Below are 23617 nucleotides of genomic sequence, written 5' to 3' on the forward strand. Positions count from 1 at the left end.
CCTTCCAAAGGACGCTGCTGTGGGTGTTGGCAGGTGCTTTTCAGTGCTTTCTAGGTCACAAGTTTCATGCATACCAGTGTGAGCAGATCTTAGGAAACCCTTGTTTTGATTTGTCTAATTGCTGGGTTTGTTTTGTTTGTTTCTTTTTAATCCTGCAGCATTATTTCGAAACCAAAGACTGTTTCACCAGTGTGTATTGTCATGTCATGCAACAGTGGAAACTAGTTTTGCAGAAGGAAAGTTGGTGTCTATGTCCTAAGGAAGCTCCTGTCAATGTTTTCAAGCCAGATGTCACCAGGCATTTATCAGTACTTAAAGAGCAGGCAGGGAATGCTTTCATGGCAATCCAAAGAAGGTAATACTGCATTTATATTCTAGACTTGCTAGTTCTGGCAGCAGTGGGAATTTATCTTGAGGTACAAATATCAGTAGGGCTACCACGGTGGTTTTCTGCAGCTGAACATTTAAATAGGACTCAAATTGTGACGCTGGTGTTTAATAGCTGGTGGGTGGCTGAGCTGAAGCAGCTCGTTTGAAGCTCAGGGATCAGTGTGTGAACTGCTGCTACACCTTGGGGTTGCAGTGAAGATACAATCACAGAGGCTTCAGAATAAACTTCTCTCCACCTAATCTTTTCACATGTCTCTGAAGAGACAGGTGTGTTGCACCACCCCTCTGCCTCCTTAATGCTTTATTTGAAGGAGGTTGAATATGGCTGCAGGCATGAGGAGGAGCCTGATGGGAGGAAGGTGGTTTGTGTCTTTAATGGATAGAAGGCCAGGGCTTGGCTATCCCTGCTTAGCTACCTCCCTCTGAGGAGGATGGTCCTGGAAGTATCAGGGACCACAGTCTGGGAAGAAAATACCTTTGTAAGGAAGAGAGGGAAGAGGGAGGCAGCAAGAGGTAATAAACAGTATTGTCAGTACAGAGTCTGCACTGGCTCTCAGGGAATTGAGAGTGTGAATCTGGGTTCCATGAAGAGAGGTCCAGACCTGCAGTGGGGCAGGAGGGAGGATGCTAGGGGGACAGATCCTGTATCCTGTGGAAAACCATGTGCTGGTTCATTTCAAGCACCATCCTTTGTCCCCATTCAAAAATGCCTTTAAAAATGCTTTCTTAAGTAAGTAGTCATGTTGGCCAGTGGTGTTGCAGCACACACACAGTATTAAAGAATGTGAGCTGCAAACCTGTGCCTGTACTTCTATAGCTCTGCACTCTATGCACAGGCCAGCTCTACATTTTGCACTTGCCTTGGAAGCAGTTTGAAAGCAAATCATGATGTTTTGGTGACTAGAAAATGGGAATGTCTCAGGGAAGCTCTAATGTGTATTTGCTTTGAAATTGTCATTTCACTGTGGTTTGGCTAATGGACACTGTTTCTTATCACTGCAATGTATACAGGCAGAAGTATTTGGTGAAGAGCTCACATGCCATCCTGCAGCTTTTGATGTGTTGTAGCTCAGATCTGGGACACAGAACCTATTAAGTTCAGGGACACAAAACCTATCTAGGCAAGCAGCTTGCCTCATGTCTCATCTGGACCACTCACCTCCCTGTTTGAAGTGTGAACCACAGGCTTCCAGGAAAATTCGGCTTTCCCAAAGTATTTCCCCTAAAACAGAGATAACCTGGGCCATTAAATGTGGATTTGCATTCCAAAAGCCTCAGAGTCAGGTCGTTTACAATCACTGTTTGTGAAATGATCAATAAAAATACCAGCAGTACCCTAGAAACCCTCTGACCCTGTGAGTGGATGAGGTCAGGCATGTCCCTCCCTATCTGTAGCACTCCATGACCTTTCATCCTCCAAATTGCTCCTCAAAGTCCTGTTCATGCCCAGTGCCCACAAAGTCTCATAGCTGCCTTGGTGTCTGTCAGGTTCTTAGACATTAGGCCTGGTAAAAGTCCCCTGGAGATGGCTGCAGTAACCAGTCTATGCTCTTCTGTCTGGCTTCCCAGTAACTCCTGTCCCTGTGCCCATCTTGATCAGCACTCCTTGGCTGGGTGCTGCCTGTGTTTCATCTCACTGAGTTCCAAATCTACATCAGCATTAACAGTGTCTGGTTCAGCTGCTGAGATGCTTTGGGAGATTGGCACCATGTTTCCTGTATGTTTGCTCAGCCCTGAAAAAGTAGAATGTGCTTAAGAAATAATAGGTGGGAGAACACAAGCTGCCATGTCATACAGACATCCCAAATGGCCAGCAGCCCTCCAGAGAGGTTCTCAGGAAGACTGGTGCCTGCTGGCTGCTCTTGGCTATTTTGAGATCCTCCTGGGTCATAGGTATGAGCTTTAATCCAAGGAAGACCTTGCCAGCCACGTGTGGTGGCTTCACCTCTTGGATTGCATCAGGTGCTGTGAGACACAGCACTGCAAGCAATGTGGTCATTTTCTGGAGCCTGGCTCCAGCTCCCTCCCTTCCCATCATCTAGAAGCAGAAGGGAAAGTCAAAATCTCTATCATTTTCCTGTATTCTCCCCTGGTCTATCATTGCTTAATTGTATCCCTAAATCTTATTAAATTCTGAGGTGAGTCATTGCCACAGCGAGGTGGAAACAGAGCTGAGTGAATTCAAGAGAGGAGGAGTGTCTTCCCAGGTGAGTGGCTGAGCAGGAAAACTCCCACAGCAGACAGCTACCATCACTTCACGGGTGTGTTGCATCATCTGCCCACTGTTGCCTTTAATTTAATGCTCTAAACCCAAATCAAAACACCTGTAGTCCAAAGAGAATATAAAATAACTTGGAGTAGGAAATCCATGCCATTTAGACATGCAGATCTCTCTTAATTATCTGAGACCTTCTTCCAAGGCCACACAGGGCTTATAATTGTGGTTCTGTATTGTCCTGTTGCATTGACTCCCCACAGAACCCACTTTCCACCACCAGGATAAAATTGTAGGATTAATCCAAGTGTCTGCACTATGTACAAAATGTATTTAATTTGTGGCTACAGGAGTTCAAGCTTGTAAAACTCATTATGGTCTGTAGGATGGCAAAACCACTGTCACTGGACAAATAACTTGTCACAAACTGGAAACTCTCCCCTGGTTTTTTGTGCAGGCACCATTATACTCCCCTCTACTTTCTCTTCTGGTTTGTCATGCAAATCCACAGAAGTCTGTTTTCCATCACATCCCAGGCTCCTGCTTCTCATAGCTTTAGAAGTTTAATGTGCCTCTTTGGCATTCTGTCATGGCTGGGAATATGTTGCTGAAGGTAGGAGAGGCACCTTTCAGGGTGCTGGATGGAGCTCTTGACATGTGAGTGTATTCCCTTGTTGGAATATATTCCATCTAGTCCAACCCCCCGCTCAGCTGCAAGCAATGAGTAGGATATTTGATTTCTATGCAGCACAACTGAGTGATGACAGGAGAGCATGAGAAAATATTGTACTTGGCATTTCCTCTCTTCTTCCACATTGTTCTTGGGGATGTTAATGAGTTCAATGTCTCTAAAATTGGGATTATAGTGCCCAGGAGTTGTTTTGACTTGTTGAGCTTTGCCTGATGTGGCAGTCTGGGACCAAGCAACCCAAAGTGCTCAGAGCTGATTAAGCTCAGTGAGGTTTCTACGTTGGGTGGCATGAGAAACATTTTTTTTGTGGAAGGATGGAACACTAAGGGGAGCAGGTAAGTCAGCTACACCACTGGGGGGCTTGCTAGCAAATGCAAATTTGTTTTTGCTCATCAATTGCTGCCTGGATAATGGTATCTCAGTTGTTAATGGAGCAAACTAGGGAAGCAGAGTCAAGAAATGCCAGAGCACTTTGTAAATGGAGTTAAATCTACCATCCAAGAAAAAGCAGAGAAATTCCTACTACAAATTGAAATTGTAGTAGACAGCAATGTTGCAAAGGAAAGGAAAGGCCAGGGGAACACTGTGTCAGGATGGATGTAAGCAGGCACTTAATACTTCAGAAAAATATAGAATCACAGAATAATTGAGGTCAGAAGTGACTTCTGGAGATCAACTAATCCAAGCCCCCTGCTAAGAGCAGGGTCAGCTAGAGCAGGGTGCACAGGAGTGTGTCCTGTTGGGTTTTGAATATCTCCAGGGATGGGGAACTCACAACCTCTCTGAATGTCCAAGCTTGACCTCTCTGACAGTAAAAATTCATTTCCTTATGTTTACCTGGACTTTCCCAGATTTCAGATGTTGCCCTTTGCCTCTTTAACTGGGCACCAGTGTGAAGAGCCTGGCTGTGCATCTACCCACTTTTATCAGTAATGTCATACATTAATTAGGTGCACACCCTTCCCCACCCTCAGCCTTCTTGTTTGGGGCTAAACAGTCTGATGAGAGAATAGGGAAGTGGGAGTTGTTGCAGGAGGTTGAACTAATGTTTCTGGGCAGATACTGAGGCCTAAAGGCCACCTGAATGCTGTCCTGAGTAAACAGTGATATACAAATAGTACAGAATAGCTCAAATGAGCTTTCTTGCTCTTTCTTTCCTTCTCTCCATCTTCTTCTTTTCCTTTAGTATCTTTAATTTATGACTGTTCCCTTGGCATTGTCCCAGATGTCTTCTGGGAATAGTTATCTCTGGGTCTTTTATCTCTCTGTGTTTGTCATTTAGTGTGATCTTGGCAGTCCCAAAAGCTGGGACCTTTATGGTGAGTGATTCAGGTTGGTGCTCAGCTGATTTCTGTAACCTGCAGAGATGAGAAGAATGACTTTGGATGAAGCCTTGGATCAGAGTTTGAGCTGGAGGTGAACTTCTATGGATGTTCAGTGTGGTTAGAGAATGGTTTTCTTGTTTTTAGAAAATAAACTGGCATATCCTCAGGTTTGGGGAAGACAGTGGTCGAAATAGGGAAGTCCCAGATCTAAAGAGAGCAACAGCCTCAATTCCAGACCCAGGCAGTCAGATGCTGGTTATTTGGACCACTGACAAATATTCAGGCCTGTGGATTTGCATCTGAGACCACTGGACCATGTAGAGCTTGGCAAACCTCTGTGTCCCCAAATGAGCTATTAAAGCTCTGCTCTGGGTTTTCCTGTTGGTTTGCTGGTTACAAAAACATGGCTGTCCCACATACCTGATGTTACGTGTGTCAAAATGTTTGGTACAAAAATGTTAAATCTAGTTGAATGTGTAAATACTTCAAAACCTGTTAATTTTGCTTGCCTGTGCCAATTAATATATTGAGGTTCAAGGAGGAAAGAGGATTTGGTTTGGTTCTGCTTGTAGTTGCTTTAAACCTGAGCATCTGGTCACTTACCCATCTTTACTAAGGTATTTTAAATATATTTGTTATATTGGCTTTGAAAGTAGAAACTCCCCAGAACTAGTTAAATATGAAACCTTTCATCATTGCTATCAATCTGTCATATCTCCTCCCAGCAGAGATTTGTTAAAACTTGTCTTGGATTCAGTCTGTCTTGTCAAACCATTAGAAGCACCTTAGGTGCAGAATCAGTTTCCCTGTATTTCTGTGAAATAACAGAAGTAAGAGGTTTGGATTATTAAAAAAAAAAAAAAAAAACCCACAAAAAGAAAAGCCTGATCTTATTTAAGTAGGAAGAAAAGACCAGGTTCCATTCATGAGGATTTAATTCCCAGGCTCATTGTGTGGTATTGCATCTGCCCACCTCTGCTTTTGTTATAGTAGCCCAAAATTACTGAGAGTGCATGTATAGGGGAAAAAAAAAGTACAGCCTGTAGAAGTTATGTGTCTAAACTGGAATTTGAAGCTTTGCTGATGCATCACAAAAGGTTTGAGTTGAATGCTGGTCAAAGGCTGGAGGCACTGAGCATATTCTCTGTTTTCCTTGTAGGTGTGTTACTAGACATCCAGCAGCACTTTGGAGTCAAAGACAGTGGGGCTGGCTTGCTGCAGACAGGTAAGAAAGTGTTTCTTGTCTCACTGCTCTTTGTAACATTCCATTTGTCTGATGGGTGCCTACAGATTTCTTCATTCTGATGCATGGGCATACTGGTTGTGAAATCTACTCTTAGAAAGGTGAATAAATACACTCCTACTGGGAAGTTAAATGAACATGAGGGAGTTTTCTTGGCCTTGATTTGCTGTTGGGCAGGAGGTTGGGTCTCAGAATTACCTGAGTGTAGAATGGACCAATAATTATTTTATTTACAAGAACTAAATTCAAACAGGAGATGGTTCCTTCCCCTAGATTAGAAAACTCATGATAAACCAACACTAGGATCCAGTTCACTTCTTTAAGTTGGTAATAAGTGTGATGTACTTTGCCCTTCAAGTGCTTGACAGAGAATGTGCTGAATGGACAGTCCCTGGGCATGGTGTGGCATGAAAATGTAAAACTCACTGGGGCAAGAACCTGAGGATGAAAGCTGTAGCAAGGCTGACAGCCACTGCATCCATGAGAACTCATGGATTAACAACAGCCCTGGAATTCTGCTGTTAGCTTCCAGCATTTCTCTTGTGTAAGGAAGGATCATTGCAATTCTGATGTCTTTTGAATGGAGCAGGCATTTTCATGTCTCAGACATCTTTAGGCAGGGCTGTACAACCCCAGGAGAACCTCAGCTTCTCTGGCCTCTAGTCCTGAGGGGGCTTAGAGGAGGGCCTGTGTCAGTGAGCTGCACAGGGTGACATTGAGCCAGTCTCCTGCAGACACCACAGCACAGTTTGATCCTCGTGGAGAGCAGAAAGGAGTAGCAGGCTTTTTAAGAAATGCAGTATATTAAGAAAACAGTGTGCTTTGAGAAGCTCCTACAGAACTATTAATTAGAGTCACGGATTTGTGGTGCTGTAGCTGTCTTGTCACTGTCATCTGTCTGAGGGAGCCACGCTGGAACAATTATATCTCTGAAAAAGTGAGAATTCTGTTAGGTTTTGAAATAGTGTGCCAGCATGAAATGTTTTCCTGTGCTATCATGGTGGGTACCAAACAACTGTCAGGAGCTTGTCTGTGAAATTGTGGCCAGCACTGAATTGTATAAAATCATTCACTCTTTATGATCTCACTAAAGGTGAGACTGTTCTGGAGCTCCATCAATTGGTCTTTGATTTCAAATGATGTGAACCACTGCAATATCCCCTCTTTTTTTATTCCTGCAGCCTGTGGCACAGCAGGGTCCTCATCTGTGGTTGCAGCTTCTTGGGAATGTTATAATGCAAACAATTAATAACAATTTATATTAAATGTTTAAAAAATGCTGTCCTTGTGGGACAGCAGAGCTCAGCTCATCTGATGTGAGCAGCATGCGTCCAGAACAGAAGGTTTCAGCTTTACAAGTGTCACTGATTATACATAGCATCAATCAGTCATGCCCAAAATGGCACTGCCTGTCTGTCAGATTCTCTTCTACAGCAATTATTTGTATTTATTTATTGTACTCAGGGGAACAGGTCCTCAGTGTATCATTAGACACAAAGTGCTTTCAAGAAAATATTCTGGTGGAAAAGGACACTTGCCAAAGCATGTATTTAATCTTCATTCACTTCAGTGGATGAAATCCTTCTGAAGATTATTCATTGGCAGCAAGTAAAAGCTAACTTCAGCAGGATAGTCATTTGTTAATTGCGAGATATGTTATTTATTTCTCTAGCAAACACACAGGGCATCTGAAAGCAGCATCCCTGAGATATTGCAGGATTTCTCTTGAGTGTGTCAAGTTTTCTAACAGGTAATTGTTGCTTTGAGAAAAGCAGCATTTTCTCTTGGTTTTTTTTTCTTCTCTGAAAACTGAGGACTTGACTTGGCTTCTGTGATGTAGATAATAATGTACTAATCACAATGCTAACAGAGGAAAAGAGTGCTCAGAAAATAAAACACCATTTCATGTAAATAAGAATAGAGGCATGTAACTGAAGGCTTATTAAATCTGTTCCTCCAGTTTACCAAGTTTCTGTGTTGGCAGGTGGCCCATGGCCCAGGTATCCTTAATCCTGCTTAAAAGATGCTGCCCTAGACCACCACAAACATTGCTTCTAATCTTTTGTCTTTTCTCTAGACCAGACTTCTCAATGTTAAAATCAGGGGAAATGGTGCAGTGTAAAAGCACTTGCCCAGGGTGCAGAAGAAACCTGGAGCAAAGCTGGGGCCAGGCCAGGTGTCTCCCACTCTTCTGCCCTAACCCTGAACAGTTCCTTTGCCAGCAGACATACAAATATTGTTTGCTTCCCATGAGATGGTCCTGCTAACTAATTGAGTGATGTGAGACGAGAGACTGTTCATCCTGATTATGCCCTCTGAATAGAGAGTGGATTAGTCCTCAGGTTGTTAATCCTGCATCTAAATCAGTCCTAAATTAATTTACAACACTAATGAGAGGGAGCAAAATGTAGTATATATGCAGTTCATATCACTCATCAAAAAGGCAATAAAATAAAAAACTTTAAAAAATTTTAAAAGTCTTTTAACTGAGAAACAAGGTTGCACAAAATTTTAGGGGGAAATGGTTCAGAAAATCCAAACAGAAAGCGGGGAAAAGAAATCTAGCAAGGATAATGTTTGACCCTGTGTTCATCCCACAGCCCACTCTTTGCAGGCAGGGAGAGATCTGGTATCTCTCTCCCTCTGATCATTCCAAACCAGTCCATACTCTCAGCTTCTGATGCTGTCTGGAAAGCAAAGGTGACTTGTTCCTTAGGAATTGCAGACACAAACAGAATTTTTGTCTTCATTTATATTAATCCTGACATTCAAGCTGCTCTTTAACCAAGAGAAAATGTAAACTGGTTAGAGAGACACTGTAACTCCCTGTACAGAAAAATCACATCACAATCCAGCCTCATCCATAATGGAAAGTAGCAGACCATGGTCTGCTCTTCAGCAAGCATCCTGTGACAGCAGAGGACACACTGACAGATGGAGCACAACTGCTGCTTGCTCAGTAGCATTCTAGAGTAGCACACATAAAACTGGTGATCTGAGCTTCACTTAGCTCCAGATGATGCTGTAACTGTCTGCTGATCTTCCCTTTTAAAGCACTACATATGCAGTTGTGTAAATATTGGTTTAGTTGACCATCCCACAGGTCTGCATCCAAGCTTTCTTGTGCATTTCAGTTCTTACTGGCTGCTTTTCCCAGCCAGAGAAAGGATAAACCTGGCTGAACTCAGAAGGTGGTAGAGCATCTCGTGCCTACTTGAGCTATACAGCTGTAGCCAGTCAATATGTTTATAAACCAAACCATACAAAAAGTCTTATCTCTGTGTGGAATTAGGTAGGAGCAGCTACAGAACTACAGGCCACTAGGAACACAAAGACTAAGAAGATGTACAACTGGATTTGTACTGCTTCAGCTGGATTTTAAACTGCTTCAGAATAGTGTTATCCTTCCATATACACTATACCATGGCAGTAATGCCCCAGTGCTGTGCTCTGGTTTTCACTAGATTATTTTCTCTTCCTTCTACAATTTTTGTGCTTTATTGCTCTGTCTGCTCTCTGTGCCCTTGAATTTATTTTGCTTTTGTGTCTCTGTAGCACACAAGAGCTCTAATAATAGCAGTGGTTGGCTCATGACACAGTTTGTTGTCCAAAGATCTCAGGATGTTTTATATCAGGAGGGCTTATAAGGCTGGGCCTTATAGATGGAGAAACCAAGAAAGCCAAATGGGAAAAATTACCTGCCCAAAGTAGCACATCAGAGCCAGGATGAGAACTACAGTTCAGTTCCTGAACATGCAGCACTAGTGTTATGAGTGAATGAATTAATGAGGTTAATGTTTAGACCCAGAGATTTGGTCCTTGTTACTGGGCACCTGAATCCTCCAACCCAGACAGCTCCAGCTCAGGGATTTCTGCAGGTGGAAACTGAGAAGTATCAAATGGAGGTTATTGCAAGGGTTCCATGGAAATGCAGAGGGGGAAAGTGTCTGTCTTCAGGGACAGCAGAGAGATGTCATTAGAGGAAACCCTGGCAGGCAGAAGTGAATGGTGTAAGGTCACAAGCCAGGAAATGTAAGGAGGTGAGAGATCATCAAGGACTCATTGAAGGTGACTAATCATACATAACTGGGGCTCTGAAGGAACTTATCTTTCCTCATGTGCAGAGGGATGGGCATTCCCCCAGATGCCTTTCAGCCTCTGGTTTCCCAGAAAGCCAAGCAAAGCCAGATACTTCTTTTGTAAATCTTGTTGTGAGCTCACTTTTCCTGTAAGGGTCAATTCCAACTACAATCTCTGTTCATTTGAATAGTGGAACTTTTATCTACCTGTGTTGCCCTGCCTCTTGAGCTGACATAGTGTAACCTTTCAGTAGGTTGCAACCTTACAAATACACAATCAGCTCTCTTGTGCTGTGATTGTTCCCACCAAGCTAGAAACACATGCACTGAGAAGGGGTCTTGACATAGTGGATGCAGCAAAATGCTGGGATAAAACAGACTTGATGAAATTCGGTTCCCTTTGACTCCCATCTTCTTGTCATTGGCTTATGGTGGCAGCTGTACCTCTCTAACATTTTTATTTATTCCATGCAGAAACCACATTCTGCAGGTGCTACCCCTGAATATGTGTATATTACATGAGTTGCAGGTGCTGCTTTTTTATTTTTTACCATCTGCTTCTCCCTAAATCGACACTGCCTTTCTCCCCAGCTGTGCTCTGCAGAATTGAACTACATCTTCACATTTTGCTTCCTACTCCACCACTTACCTGTTCTTCTTGCTAGAACAGAGAAAATCATAATCTAAACACTTTCTGTTTTCTATTTCAAGTTTTTGGGCTTTCCTTTTGGGTGAATGGCTTCCAGCACCTGAGCACTTCCCAAGGAGGTTGTTCCTCTGGTGTCCAAGTCAGGACAAGGTGGACCTCTCTTTCTGCCAGGAGATCCTCCAAGGCCTTTCAACAATGAGCAAGACCTTTCTTCCCATTTCCCCCTCCATACCTGACTTTGTGTCCTTTTCTCTGACATTTTTCCACCTTCTGTCGGATTCTGCTGATGTAGGGATTAAGCAAGGTCAGTTTAAGCAATGAAGAGGGAAAAGCAGGGCTCTTTCAATATGCCTTGATTAATGTTGTGACAAGGGTTGGTCATATTTTACTGGACTGAGTTGACAAAGTCCAGAGCTTGATAATTTCCTACTTACATCCTTTGCTCAGACAGTCTTTTTTTCCTGTGTGCTAGAACAGTCTGATTTCCTGAGAAGTCATGGCAGTCTGAGGGTCAGATTCATGAAAGCAGTTAAACCTATTTGGAAATGCCTCTGCAATCAAGAAGGAGAGTATTGTCTTGAATCAGTGAGCAGGTTAGAGGAAAACATGGTTGTGCCCTGGCCCAGTGCCCGCGCACCAAGCACCAAAGTATAAAAATGCCATTTACAGCCTGTGTTCTCACTGGACAGCCCTGGATTGCAAAGTAAATCTTCTTTGGGAGGGATGAAATGGTCAGGGTGGGAAGTGAAGGTGTCCTTGCTTCCTGCTGAGAGGAGGGAAGTGCTTCAGCTGGTGTTGTATTTTCTCTCTCTGCTGTTCGTGTCAGCAAGGGAGTGCAGGCTACTAGAGCAGGGAAACTCTCCAGACTGCCTTGTCTCCATTAATATCTTCACTTTATGATAATGCATGGCCAGTAGCACAAGATAACAACTCATTCCCTCATCCTGTCTTTCTGCTCTGCACAAGGAAAGTTTGTCCTCACTATTGGCCTTTCAGGTGCTTGGGCTGGGTGTTGCAAGGGAAACTTGCACTTTTGCTGCCTGTGGCACATCTGTTCTACTAGTAGAAATTGGCCTATTTTCCCTCAGGCTGTAGTTCAGACACCTCTTGCCAAGGTTGTCTTCGCTTCTGCAATTTATTATAATAATGAGGGGAAAGATTTCCCACAGATTTTAGAGAAGTAGTTATTATTCCACCCAAAGTCCCCACAGCTTTTAACACAGCCTGTCCATCCCCCCACGAATGTTCCTCGGACCTCAGAATTTCATTCAAGCACTGTAAAGTGGAAGACAGTATTTTTGTTGGTACTGTGTAATACTTTCAAACAACATTTTCCTCTTAGTACCAGCAGTGCAGTCTCATGTAACTGCTATCTGCACTGTTTGGTGCACAGATAGTTCAGAAGGGCTGGTCTGGCTCCATTGACTTTTTTTCATTACCACCATAGCTGTAATTTTGAAAGAGGGAGATGAACATTTACATTATCAGTTATTATGTATTTAAAGGCTACCAGTTGCTGGAAGGGAAGCATGGACTTATATTCAAAAACTTTTAAGTAGGTTACTTTTTTCCCTCCCCTTCTTCAGCGGAACTAAAAGCTTTTGGTATTAACTGGAAAAGCTGCTTATCTTTAATTCTTGCTTTCACTCTGCCTATAAATTTAATTTTCATGTGTGATGACCAGGGGAGTGTTTGATTGTGGCCTGAGTATCGTATCAGTTGCTGTTGATACATCTTGGGCCCAATGTAAAGGTAAGTGTTAGCTCAGAAGGGAAAGGTTTTTTTGCCTTGACCTTAAGTAAAATTGGATTAGGGTCTTCTATTAACTGAGAATGAGAAAATAGACCTAATTTTTATAGTACATTTTATATATTTATAGTACATTTTATATATTTAACATGCTTCATCCCAGGGGAGCCTCAAGTGCTCTCTCTGAAAAGATTTATTTTAAGGTTGTTTTGGTTTTGTCTTGTCTCCTACACCTGGAGAACTCTCACTTTTTTTTGGAGCATAGACCTGCAGTTCTGCAGGGTGACAGATCAGGTATGGTGTGGTGAGGATGTGAACAGCAGGGAGAGATCAGGTGATACAGGCTTGGTCTGTGCCCACTGGGAGATCCCCAAGGTGATACAGCACTGCTGGATCTGAGAGAGATCACTTGGGTAACCCAAATACTCTTGACAGAGTGTGAATGACTCTGGAGCACTGAAGGTGCTGGTTGGGAGTGAAGAGCACTCAGGTTGGTTCCTGCTACACAGCAGGCATCCAGAAGACTCTGGAAGTGCAGGGCTGTGTTTGCAGTACTGGGAATGTTGGGGTCCTGGACCAGTCCATGCCATCATTTTCCTTCTCTAATGTCCTATCTGGAGTTCCAGGTGATTTTTCCTCCAAACCAGTGCTTCTGAAACCTTTTGGGCTGTGTACCACACCACTCTGCATCCTTACAGTCAAATTTCTGTAGTGATTTATCACTATAAAAGTAGCATTGCTGTCATGTCTGGCTGGAAAAAACATGCTGTTATGTTGTGGGCTGCAGTTTTGGGAACTGCAGCCATGGCAGAAGCAAGACCAGGTCAGCAGGGCTGCAGTGATTCCCATAAAAAGACCCAAATGCACCTGAGGAGGAGTGACTCATTCATAGGCACTTGTACCTGGCTTTGAAAATGAATTCCAGGGCATCACTTACATAAAAAGTGAACATTCCTCATGGTATTGGGTAGTGTTAGCAGCCTGCAGAACTAGATTCCAATTAACACAAGTAAGCCTGACTTGCATGAATGGTGTATTGTTGTATCAATCTCCCCATGCTCTCCCCTTGCCCCCAGTACATGCACATATTTGGGGATGTTTCCTGTATGCTGATGTAAGATTATAGAGCAAAGACCCATTTTCTGCTTGCATTATGTGGGGAACCTAGTTTTGTAGAGAAAATATTACTAATCATACACCATTACTTACCCTAATTCTCTGTACATTTACAGTTATGTAAATGTTTATAAAAAATTTTTGCTAAAACTCTCTTCAGTTCTTGTCAAGGTAGTCAAATGACTGTGGAAGGCTCAGGTTTTTAAATAAAGGTGAAAAACAAACAGTTCTTTGATGGGATGAGTAGTAGAAGGAGGGGTTCACACACATTCTTGTGGTCTTTGCTGCTGCAAGCAGGGAAGTGCTTTGGTTTTCAGTGGAAAGGACATTTCTAGGGAAAGTTCAGTTCTGATGTCTTTTATTCCCCCACTCAGTTATCCATTAGGTTGTTAGCAATTAAACATTTGAACAGTTTTAACCATTTGCTCCTTCCAAACTTTTCATCCACTAATGTTTACAGAAGACTTACTTTACATATTCTCCTACTGCATCATTCCCCTTGTTCTTTGTAGGTCAGCTGAGTTGGAGATGAGGCACCTCTAATTTATTTCCTTGTGGGACAGTGGTGTTGAAGAGAGAACATTGACAGTAATACACCTTTCCTGCAAAGAGTTGCCCTAAAGAGGCAAGGAATTACAAAACATGCTTCTTTGGGGCTGCACTAACTTTAAATGGTTGGTTACAATAAATTACTGGAAGTGAATTAGGGAGGCAGTACAGGTAAAACAGTTTGAGCTTTGATTTCTTTGTTGTAAATTCTATGAATTTACAATTCAAAGAATCATAGAGAGTTCTGAGTTGGCAAAGACCCAAAAGGATCACGAAGTCCAACTCCTGGCCCTGCACAGGACGCCCCAACAATCCCACCCTGTGTCTGAGATCATTCCAGTGACAGTGGTGGCCAAGGTGCTCTCTTCTCTGTGTCATTTGCCTGTTTCCTTCTTTGTCTGGATCATCAGTTTGTGGAGGCAGGATGATGCCCTGTCAGCCTCTGATGAATGCCTGTTAAAACTGACCTTGCTAAGAGTCACACATTGACATTTTCAGTAGAGGATTTGAATCTCTGGGGTTGGGCTGGATTTGTTTTGTTTTCCTTGAAAGATGTTTGAAATATGTTCTGAATTCTTTGTTTTTAATTCTGCCTTAGTCACAATTACTGTATTTTTCCTTGGCTCTGCCTCACCCTGGGATGTGAGTGGTCCTGGTCACCCCAGCAATTGATGGTATCAGTTGTCAGCGCTGTGTTTGTGTCTTCAGCATCCTGTGGTTTTGTCCAACCTACCTGGCAGTACAAATAACAATAAAATTATTGTAGTGCCCTTGGCCACACCTCTTGAGCACTGGAAATCATTGACAAAGTCTGACAAAGAAAGGAATTGTTTCGTGAGAGCCTTTGTGATAGAATGAGTCATGTTAAGAAAGATGGGTGAGTTAAGGAACAACTTTACCACCAATTAAAAAAAGGAAAGAAAAGAAAAAGAAAAAAAGTCTTTACTGATTTGCATTCAATTTAACCCTATGGGCTTTTTTGAAAAGCAGCCTTCCATTTTCCAGGTGTAGTTTAGGATATAGAAATGCTTAACTTACTAATTGTGCCCACAAATCAAAAAGAAGTGGCACTAATTCCACCTGAAAAATTGCTCCCAGGGTAAATTAAAAGCTCAAAATTAGTGATTGAGCTAAGAATCTTTTAAAAGCCTGATACTAAAAATAGATATTAGTTCAGAAGAGCTGATGTAAACAGTTATTACAGTGAGAACCATGCAGTATTTCACTAGATCAATCCATCTCCTTTATCTGTCTTCTTGAAAATAAAACTACAGAACAGGAGCGTGAAAATGTCTCATGATTTTTGCTGGTTTAGTTCTCACCATCTCCTGCTTTATTTTTAAATTGGCATCTCCCACCATCACGTTGGAGCAGCAGTGAGGTACCACTGCTGTTATAGCTCAGGGAGCTGAGACTGCCTCAGCTCTGTGGCTTAGTCATGGGGGCCTGGAGAGAGGCTCTTTCTCCAAAGTTATTGGGTTGAATTTCTTATAAAATTCTTATAAAAGTGTAGGTGGATTCATTCCTGCTTTACCCACCCAGAGCCATCAGTGACTTCTAGCTTTTGGCTGATGTAGCAGCCCTGCTGCCTGCCAACTGCTTTGAAACCCATGGATGTGATAATGGGGAAAATTATTAGCAAGTGTGACAGCAAATATGTCATATTGAGGGGGAGGGAGGCAAAAGAAAGAGAAAAAATCAAAAGAAAATATCTCTGGGGGGAAAAAAAACCCCCAAAAAACATGAAGAGAGCAAACATTTTCCTTAAAAGCAAGTTGTCCAAAGTTGTCCTAGTTCTCATAGAGGATGTTTCATGGCAGAAGAGGTATAATATAGAATATTATACAATGGATATTGAATTTTCACTAAAAGTTCCCCAGTGATTTATTTGTACCAGCTGCTAATATTGCACCTTCCAGAGACTTGGACAGTGTATGACACACTGAGCAGAGAAAATATTTGCATTGTATATAAAAGATGTGTTAAATTTGTACTTACTGAACTTATTCTTTCTGGATTCATAATCCAGAAATTGGTTTCTTGTCTAGTCACCAGACAAATAAACTTCAGGCATGCCAAGTTTTCCCCCAAGGTTCGGTTCCAGCTGAATTAGGACTGTGATAGCAGAGCTCAGCCGGTGCCTCAGGGCATTTCTGGTCTCCTGGGAGGGGAGTGGAACAGGCACTGAACACAAACCAACACCAGATGGGCCACTGGTCTCTCCTCAGGCCCACCTTCTACATTTTTAGACCTAATTGAAATGGGCTTCTTTAATACCTTGACAATCCCTGGATTTACCCAATATTGCCTTTCCTTTTTTCCATTAATGTAATTGATGATGCATGAAGGAATTGCATTTGCAAACCTTGCGCATTGCAGTATTTGTTTCAGGATGGTTTTTTCCCAGTGGTACTTGTTCTCCCAGAAAGATACTGGTCCAAAGAAACTTAAACTGAGAGATTATTTAAAACAGGGTCCAGTCACACTCCATGGCTATTCACACTGGGATTAACCCTGGAGTCTTCCACAGATACCATGTTCTTGTATCCATAGGAGCAAGTTCAGTTGCAAAGCTTACTCCTGGAACTGCAGCTCAGCTTGGCATTAGAATATTTTTCCGTGTCAGGAATGACACATGGGTGATAATCCTAGAAATAATAACTGTAAAACAGAGATTTTGTAAGACTCACAGAGATTCATTCTCCAGTGTAGCTGTGATCCTTTTCCAAACCGTGGCAAGTTAAACATGGGATATGCCAGTATTTAAACAATTTCCTTAAACTAATTTGTCCCTTTTTGAAGGCCCCCCAGCCACTGTGAAACACTTGCTCTTTGTCTAAATTGTCATTTATAACAGCAAGAGGCAGGAGCTTTTCTAAACACTGCACACAACATTGACTTAGCAAATAATTCTGTTGCATAGCACCTACAGTGGTGTGACAGGTTTCCCTGCATCCTGGGACATCTCTTCACTGTGGGATGAAGGCTGCTGTCACTGTAGGTGTTTATTTGTGGCCTGCTGGTTGTTCAGCTCTTGTCCTAGTCCTCAATATACAGTTGCAAATGGCAGTCAATGATGATATTTCTTTGAATTTACTTTGTGATACAAAAGCCTTTTGAAATGTTACTGGCATCTGGAATAATAGATGGATCAGCCCATGGAAGTGCTGATGGGCATCGTGTGGCATTGGATAGGAAGCAGGAAATATTTATGGTCCCTGGGCTGTTCTCAGACCACTGGTGCTTGAATGATGAGTCTCTCTATTGCTTATTGGACATAAAAAACTGTGGGAGATGAGGGTATTCTGGATGTCCTAAGGTCATCTTCAAAATGCCTCTGGCTCTCTTGTGGATCTTGTTACTTGGGGTTTGGTGGTTGTCTGGAAAGCCTGTTATATTTTAAAGTAAATATATGTCTTTATTTATATATCTATATCTAGATAGATGAATCAGTAGATAGTTTTTGATATCTGTGTTGTAGTTTAGGTGCCAGACTCTCAGAGGTTGAGAGTCAACTCAGGTTGAGTTACCTGGTGTGCTTTAACACAGGAGAAAGCAGCTTGACAACTGCTGAGGGGCTGGAGCCTTGTTTTCTGCCAAAGGGAGATCTTGCTGTCTGGTGGCTCAGAATCCTCCCTGACCCTCACAATGCTGCTAATCAGACCAGGAAATGGTTCAGCATTTTATTACCTGTCTCTTGCAGCTCATGCTGATTGTTTGTGCACACGGTTTCTGTGGCTGGGTGAGTTTAATGATGGGTGATAAATGAGAATCAGCTCAGGGTTCAGGGTAAGTGAGAGCAAATGGTTTCTTCCTTGCCTGGTAGAGGATTTGTGATTCATAATGAAACCAGACAGTGAGTACATTTACACACAAACCACACTTTGGGCCAATATGTCTGGTCCAGAGCATCTAGCCCTGCTGTACTCTCACGTACACCCTCCACTTCCTTGTGACAGGAGAAGTTTCAAAAATCATTATTTCTATTTTGCTTGTTCTCAAAAATAAGAGGGGGATAATGTAAAATCACATAACATAATGAATGTCCTGAAAAGGATGTGGGCTGTATGTTTTTCTGAGGGGTCAGTTTGCTGGAAAGCATTCCAAAAACTTCTCAAGGAAGAGTGGAAAGCTTGTGGAAATGAATGTCACGAGGAATATTTCAGGACCTGAGCTTAAAAGATCAGATCTTTGTGTGGATAACACATCAAAATTCTTGGGAGTGCTGAAGGCAGCCTCTGAGTAGTGCAGCTGCCTGTGTAGGAATTCTGTGTACTTTCCTCGGAAGGATCTGATTGCTGTCCCTGCCACAGACAGGATGCAAGACTACATGGTTTTCTGATCTGTTGTCATTGTTCCTGTGTTCTTGTGAAGTGGTCTCCTGAGGTTAAATAAAAGATATCTTACTGGGGGACTTATTTATTTACTGGCAATGCCTCAGGCAGAAGGATGGACACGGCTGCTAGGGAGAAACTGTGAGATTCCACTGTGAGATGAGTTTTTTTTCTCTTTCTGTGTTGATGCTTTGAATTGAAGCCCACTCAGCACTGCAGAAATTTCCCCTCTAAAGTTAGTGTGGTTTTGGGCCAGTCCCTAATGGGTGGTAACTTATATAGAAAGCTGTCATTGCACAAGATAATTTGCATTTTACAGGCAACCCAAAAAAAAGTAGGTAATTGAGCAGGACAAAATACTGAAATTCCCTCTGTGACCAGCAAACAACTCTTTAGAAGTAAGGATTGGCTGGGCAGTGTTATGAAATGTGTGTGTTTCCTCTGCAAAAAAAGGTGAAGCTATCAATAGCACTAATGGCCCTGGGAGGAGGGAAATCTTTGAGGAAAATAAGACAATTCTGAGTTGTTGGATAAGCATCAAACCAAAGCAATTACCCTCAATGGCTTTTATATCCATATCTTGTGTGAATTTTAGCATATTCTCATTCCACAGTGATTTCTATTCCTAAAAAAAGTGAATTAGCATAAGGCTGCAGATGGCAGGATTTAAAGAGCAGCACCCCTTGCTGGCACCACCTACATCTCAAAGCAAGTGAATAAAAATCAGATATTTTAGATGTCCTCTTGAAGTTTTCATGATGAGAAATAATATGTTTTCATCCTTTAGAATTCAGTTTAATTTGACAAATGTTTGCCTTCCTCCAGATATCTAGAGGCAGGCAGTGTGAAACCAGGGTGAAGTCAGTGTGTTTAGAAATTCAGAAAGATGTGAACTGACTCCTGTGAAGGAAGTCAGCTCTAATACAGAGATGAATCTGTATTTTTTCCCCTCAGATTGATAATTTCCTTAGTTATTGAGTTTTACTGATTTTTGAAGATGGCATTTTACTGATCTGCTGTAAGCACTCTAGAAGATGTTTGGCTTGAGTTGGAAAGGGAACAGTTTTGTGAAAAATGGTGTGGAAGAAGTTTGCTACCAAGTTCTGACACACTTTTATCTGCACATGCACAAACACACACTGTGAATGTGATTCCTTGTCCTTCCCTCTCTGGACAGCAGTGCTTTGCCCCTGTGCCTTGGTGATAACACTGGAATGAGATCTGGGGTGTCCTGCATGTCTCTCATTGACCCCAGGGCATTTCCTGCCCACTTGCCTGTGCTTGTGTGCTTTCCTGAGTGAATTCTGAAGCACATAATCTGCAGAAATGTCTTCAGTTGCAACTCTAAGTTGGACAGCTTTGGTGGGTGCCAATGATAGACATTAAAATTGAGAGGAAACTCTCATTTCCTCCTTGTGTCCTACCAGATGAGATGCTGTCCAAGGCTGTGGGTGCTGTGGTAGTTGACAGCCAATTCCATCATTAAAATGCAGCTATGGCCATTTTCCCTTCCAAAGAGGGAGCATGTGTTTTGCCAAGCCCACAATAGATGGTACAACAGCCCCCTAAAGAACTGTAAAAATAATTAAAAACAAATCAATCAGTGCCACTGCCAGCCTGGGGAGAATGTCAGCAAACAGCTGTGTCCCCCTCCCCATTCCCAAAGCACAGCCCTGTGCATTTCAAGGCTTTGATGCAGCTTTTCCTCACTACTCTCAGCATTTGCTTGGCTCCCAGCAGTGCAGCCATCAGGACTGGTAGCTCCAAGATCCCCTGGCTTGTGGCCCTGGTGGAAGGCAGGGGCTGGGGGTCTCCTTCTGGCCCAGACTGCTGGCAAAACCAGCATCCTGTCCCAGCCTTGCCCAAATCCCTCGGGCCATGAGGGACCAGGGAGCTCCTGTGTCGGCTGCCTGGGGCCTGTTTGGGAAGAGAATGTTTGGTTCCTGCAGAGTTTGTAACTCCTTGTAATGCAAGCAGCAGATGTTGAGAGCTGTGTGTGGAGGTAAGTGAGGCATTCCCACCGTGGAATAGTCATTTATTTAGGGTTTTCATTTAAAAAATAAACCCAAACAAACCTTAAGTCTGAAAGATGTGGGATGAGAATATATCAGATGATCTCCCTTAGTAAGTTGTCACAAATACATCAGGAGCTCTTGATTCAACTCTAAAGAGAAGGGGAAGCACTTCCTGTTGCCTTGTTTTTCTTTTCTTTTTTTCCTGAGGAAACTGCTGTTGTTGGTAAATAACAAGTAGCAAGGACTTTATTAGTAATACCCAGTAAAAGTGTCTCCTCTCTATCCTGTTCTCTATTGCTGCAGGAAGTAGGTTTTGAGATTGAGACAGAATAATTCTTATTGCATCCTAGTTAATTATTTGAAATTAAAATGTTCGTTGAAGAAGGATGAAGGATTAGTAGTGCTGTTGTAAAGAAGGATGGCAGAGCTCATTTTACAATGAAAACAGTCTTCCCTCTCTATCTCAAATTAGGAGACAGGAACATTATTTCTCTTTATAGCAGATACAAATGAAGCATCATTCTATTATGAGAATAACAGATTTAAAGTATTTTATTGCTAGTTAAATCTAATTCATGGCACTCAATGCAGATTTCAAGGATCAGGGGATTTAGATTATCCTGCATTACCAGCTTTAGGCTGTCATTTCTTGATGTGTTTAAGTGTCTGCTGTGCTTGAAAAGGCTTTGAGGGCGAAGGTGCACATCCCTGTCCCTGCCCCAAGGGACTCGCTGTAGTTCCAGCCACCAGCTCGTGCTGCCTCTCTTGGATCAGGGAACTTGCCAGAAAAGAGACAAGATTAGTTCTCAGCCCTCAGCAGGTCCCAGGTTTTGCTCTCCAGATGGTCCCACAAGCTCTGTACTGGCACAAGGGAAAGTCTGAGCAGTTCCTTGAGGAGCTCTCACCTGCGGATGTGGCGCTGTGCGTGTGCCCAGAGTCATAATTGCAATGGCAGAGGAAAGAGCTCTTCAAGTGGAGGAAGGGAACAGAACAAAATAAAGCTCCTTTGGGGTTTGTGGTTATTTAAATGCTTTTTTAAGTCACCTTTCTCTGGCTGTGAGCCCTGGGTGTAGGTGTTTCATCCTTCTGGCAAATAGGAGCAGCCTCTTCCCAGCTGGAGGGTTATTTGTGACTGCAGCTCTCAGAGGGATGGAAAACGGGCAGAACATCCTGGAAAACTGCACAGAAAGGGAAAAGCAAAAGTGCTATTTGTTCAGAGCAGGCTTTGATGAGTGCTAGAGTGATTGCTGGCTGTGTCTGTAACAGCAGCCAAGACTGGTTTAGGTATATTTTGGTCCTGTTGTAGCAGTGTCACTCATGATGCTGCAGTGCTGCACAGCTATTGACCAGTCTCTGCACCTCTGGGATCTCATGTCTAATTCAGGATTGACCAGAATGGATACAAATCCATCCTAATTGGCTAACTGAGTTAATGAACTTTCCCTGCAGCTGATTGCACAAAGGCAAACCGACCCTGTCACGCACTGGGTGAGCACTGCAGCTGGGCAGGGCTGACACATCCTGCTGCCCTGTGCAACCAGAAAGTTCTCAAACTTAGAGCTGGTTAAGCCAAAGGGAGGAGAAACTGCAACAGGACAAAGCTCTGATTGGGAACTTCAGAACTGTGTATATACAGGGTCAAAGTAACTTGTGCTTTTAGAAATGTGACTGTGAGCCACGTTCCAGCTTTTAGAAATAAGTTAGGTGCAGCTCAGAGATCTGTTAATAAGTTATTGCCTGATCAAGCATGTGGAAATGATGCAGATGCAGTTTTGTCCTCCTAAGTTTTGTTTTTTTTTGTTTTGGTGTTTTTTTTCAGAATACTGTGGGAATAGTTGTAATTTCCATGACCACACGTCCTTTTGGTGTATTAGCCAGTCTTTTGTTGTTATCACATATGTAGGGAAGAAAAAGATGAACAGGACAAGATTATGGTGGTAGTTCCTGGGTATACCAAATCAACTGGCTAGCTGAGGATGTCCTGAACAAGAGGAGCTACCTTTAGCAGCCTTTCAGTTAGTATTCCTACTATTCCTATTTTGTTCCATCCTGTTTTGTAAAAACATAAACTCTTAGCTCCTGGGCATCCTGTGAAAAAATTCCCGTGTTTAGTTAAGTTTGGTGAATTAAGATCTTTGATTTGTATTTTTCAGCTACCGGTCTTATTTGATGCCAGCTGGCTGGTCCATCTTCTAAGATAGGATGTGATTCAGTTTTCCCCTTTTCCTTGCCACTCCTGGTGTTAGATCTCCTCCATATCCCACACTGGTGGTTCCTTTTCCAGTTGTTTCATGTTTTACTGTAGAAGGACTTGGTTTGCCCTTTTGGCAATTCTTTTTGATGCCCGCTGTGCCTTTCTCAGCAATAACCTTAAATATTACAGTGATGCAGTAAACTTACTAGTGCAGAAGTGTTTTTACTGGCACAGAGGTTCTGATCTCTGCTGCCATTAGAAGCCATAAGCAGTTCTATCTAAATAAAATTCTCAGCTGTAATGCCCACTGAATCAAGGAGTCTTCCATCAGCTTTGGTCAGGAGTCTAAATGAAACCACACTGAAAGCATTTTGCAGGAAAACAACTCAAAGTGGAAGTAGCTGTAAAACAGAATTGGCCTTGGCTTATTTAATCCATCACTTCTGAGCAGTGAGAAATGCAAAAGCAGAGTTTAAACACTGCCAGGAAAGCACGTTTTCTGGGCTCTGCTGTCAAATGCCAGCAATCTAATGCTGTTTTAGGCAATAATCTGCATGGCTTTGTATGGCACTGCCATGGAAACCCAGCTGTGCCACAGCCTCCTCCTCCCCCTTCATGCAATGAACCAGATTGTGGAACTGACCCCACTGTGAATATTATTTTTTTAATTGATGAGGAGAGGTGGTGTCTGCTCCTCCTCAAGTGTTCTCATAGCCACAGAAGACGTTCTGCTACTGTTATTTCTTTGGAAAAGCTGCTCCTCAGGGCTGGATGGCTGCTGCTCTCCCACTGCAGGGTCAGGCAAGCACCAGTTCAGGCACAAGGAAAGTGATGGACTGGGTGCTGGATGCTGGAACCATCCCTTGAGGTACCAGTTTTATTGATGTTCAGGTTGCCCAAATCCCCTTAAAACAGTGCTAATGTGATCACTGTAATTCCCACAATGAAAAGCAGAAGCAGAGGGTTTCCTCTTTTCTATTTAAATGATGCTGTCTCTGTACAGCTGTTCAAAATTTATTCTTGTAGCATGTTAGCTCCTGCTCCAAGTAAATTGGCTGGACATCCAGA

General features: G+C 42.7%; 1 protein-coding gene across 2 annotated transcripts in view; it reads left to right on the forward strand.

Annotated features, from left to right (window-relative positions):
• LOC103820243 (sphingosine-1-phosphate transporter SPNS2) overlaps positions 1 to 23617 on the forward strand; it is a 133839-nt gene that overhangs the window by 30734 nt on the left and 79488 nt on the right. For both annotated transcript variants that reach the window (XR_007779167.1, XM_050981941.1), the window contains exon 2: positions 5781 to 5846. Coding sequence is in view for 1 of the 2 variants with exons in the window: in XM_050981941.1 (XP_050837898.1) it covers positions 5781 to 5846 (66 nt within the window). In the remaining variant the exon portion in view is untranslated. The remainder of the gene's footprint in view (positions 1 to 5780; positions 5847 to 23617) is intronic.

Source organism: Serinus canaria, chromosome 19, assembly GCF_022539315.1.
Source record: "Serinus canaria isolate serCan28SL12 chromosome 19, serCan2020, whole genome shotgun sequence".
NCBI classification, from domain to species: domain Eukaryota; kingdom Metazoa; phylum Chordata; class Aves; order Passeriformes; family Fringillidae; genus Serinus; species Serinus canaria.